The 2,447-nt window shown below is 43.2% G+C and overlaps 1 protein-coding gene across 1 annotated transcript; it reads left to right on the top strand.

The window, feature by feature from the left end:
- The first annotated feature begins 362 nt into the window (after window positions 1-362).
- Window positions 363-1,680, top strand: LOC137959548 (uncharacterized mitochondrial protein AtMg00810-like). Its single transcript, XM_068806914.1, has 3 exons — window positions 363-564; window positions 908-1,290; window positions 1,369-1,680. Exons 1-3 carry the CDS (start codon window positions 363-365, stop codon window positions 1,678-1,680), a joined length of 897 nt encoding a protein of 298 aa, XP_068663015.1.
- The last annotated feature ends 767 nt before the right edge of the window (window positions 1,681-2,447 follow it).

Below are 2,447 nucleotides of genomic sequence, written 5' to 3'. Positions count from 1 at the left end.
GGAGTATTGTTCATCTTATAAAGGGTTTCTTTGTCTTGATCCCATCACCTCTAGGCTATATATCACTAGACATGCTCAATTTGATGAGACATATTTCCCCTCCTTAGCTTCTTCTCAGGCTCAACCCCTATCCTCTCGCCAATTCTCCAATTTTCTAGAACCCAGTCTCTCTCCTACAGTCATACCCCCATCTCTTCCGGTGCCCATTCCCCACACATTAGTCCATCCGGCTCCCGTCCATGTGTTATTTGTACTGATCATGTGGATGAGTCTTTGCAGGCCACTAATTTTTTACAAGACTGCCTCTGCCTCCCATAGATTCTTGACTGCCTGGACCCACTGCTCCTATTGCTGCACTCCCGATGGGATCTCATCCTATGCTCACACATGCCAAGGCTGGTATTTTCAAATCCCGTCACTCGGCTGATCTTGCTTACTCTGGCTCTTCTGGTCTTCTTTATGCTCTCTTGACATCCACTGAGCCTAAAGGGTTCAAATCTACTGCCAAAAATCCTGTCTGGCTTGCCGCTATGGATGACGAAGTTCAAGCTTTGCAAAATAATCGTACCTGACTTTTGGTACCTCGACCAACTCATACCAATATTGTGGGTTCTAAATAGGTATTTCGGACCAAATATTTGCCCGATGGTTCTATTGAACGATTCAAAGCCGTCCCATAGCCAAGGGTTTTACACAAGTACCTGGTCTCGACTACACCGACACCTTTAGTCCTATCATCAAAACTACGACTATTCGTGTTGTACTCTCTATTGTTGTTACCCATCAATGGCCTCTCCGTCAACTGGATGTCAAGAATGCTTTCCTCAATGGTCATCTCATTGAATAAGTATATATGGAACAACCTCCATGGTATATTGATCTTTGCTTTCCTGATCATGTTTGCAAGCTTTAGAAAGCTCTCTATGGCCTCAAGCAAGCCCTCACGCTTGGTTTAAGAGGTTCAACTCCTTCCTTACTCATCTTGGCTTCTACTGCAGTCATGCCGACACTTCCCTCTTCGTCTTTCACAAGCACTCTGACATCTTTTATTTGCTCTTATATGTTGATGATATTATTATTACGGGCAACAACTCCTCTCTTCTTGATAGCTTTGCAAGCAAGCTTCACTCTGAGTTCGTTACAAAGGATCTGGGGTCTCTCTGTTACTTCCTTGATCTTGAAGCTACACCCACCGCTGATGGCCTATTTCTTAGTCGGTTGAAATATGTGCGCGACATCCTTGCTCGGGCTCAATTACTTGATAACAAACCTGTTCACACTCCTATGGCGGTTTCTCAACATCTATCATTTGATGGTCAGTTATTTATGGATCATACTATTTATTGATCTCTTGTTGGTGCTCTTTAGTATTTGACCATCACGCATCCCGATATTGCTCATGCTGTCAACTCTGTCAGCCAGTTCCTACACTCTCCCACTGATGACCACTTCCTTGTTGTCAAGCGTATTATTCGGTATGTCAAGGGCACTCTCCATTTTGGTTTGTCCTTCCGTCCATCTGCTTCCCCGGGATCTTTAGTTGCTTATTCTGATGCTGACTGGGCCGGATGTCCTGACACTCGCCGTTCCACCTCTGGATACTCTATTTACCTTGGTGACAACTTAGTCTCCTGGAGTGCCAAGAAGCAACCTACAGTTTCTCTTTCCAACCGCATCTGAATGTCATGCTCTTGCTCTCACGGCCGCCGAACTTCTCTAGCTCACGCATCTTCTTCGTAATCTCAAAGTTTCTCTTTCCGAGCAGTCTCTTCTCTTATGCGATAACAAAAGCGCTATTTTTTTGAGCTCCAACCCTATTGTTCACAAGCGGGCCAAGCAAGTTGAGTTAGACATCCACTTTCTGCGTGAACTTGTTGTTGCTGGAAAACTTCGCACTCATTAGTGTCGTCTTAGTTACAGGTTGCAGATATATTCACCAAAAGTGTCTCTTGGCCTCTCTTTCAATTTTTTTATTCAAGCTACACGTCTATCCTAATCCGACGCTTAACTTGCGGGGGGCTGTTGAAGATCATGCCTTAAGAGACGCTGATTGAGAATAATTGCCGTGTTTAGGGCCTTCCTTGCAGAGGATTCTTATCCTCCATTACAGGAGCTAATCAAGCTCCATTATTCCTTTTCTGTAAAATCAAATCAATTGTAATCAATTGTAAATCCCTATAATTGTGATACAACACTTATAAATTAATGGAAGAACCTCACCCCGATCAGTGTAGTGAATTTTGAAAATTATTTTCAAGTAAAACACCAGGGATTGGGTGCTAATAACAAAAAACCATTGTGAAAGTTAGTAAACTTGAGCTTTCTATACGTACATGAGTGCCATCTATACATTTGTATTTATCATCAATGTGAACTGGCATAACCATGTTCTGATTTAGGTAGTTAGCTTATAGCTTCGTTCCCATTCATCTGTTGGCACTGCCTCT

The sequence above is a fragment of the Aristolochia californica genome, unplaced genomic scaffold (genome assembly GCF_029961685.1).
Source record: "Aristolochia californica isolate CCGP_79_NKW_82.1479 unplaced genomic scaffold, dmAriCali1.0.hap1 SCAF_3, whole genome shotgun sequence".
NCBI lineage: Eukaryota > Viridiplantae > Streptophyta > Magnoliopsida > Piperales > Aristolochiaceae > Aristolochia > Aristolochia californica.
This window is presented reverse-complemented; position numbering and strand designations above follow the sequence as displayed.

What these genes read in the sequence shown, in the direction of transcription:
- LOC137959548 (XM_068806914.1), top strand. Translation starts at nt 363, where the DNA reads ATGGGATCTCATCCTATGCTCACACATGCCAAGGCTGGTATTTTCAAA. An exon ending in TCAAGCTTTGCAAAATAATC is followed by an intron (nt 565 to 907) that starts GTACCTGACTTT and finishes CATGTTTGCAAG; the next exon opens with CTTTAGAAAGCTCTCTATGG. An exon ending in CTGTTCACACTCCTATGGCG is followed by an intron (nt 1,291 to 1,368) that starts GTTTCTCAACAT and finishes GGTGCTCTTTAG; the next exon opens with TATTTGACCATCACGCATCC.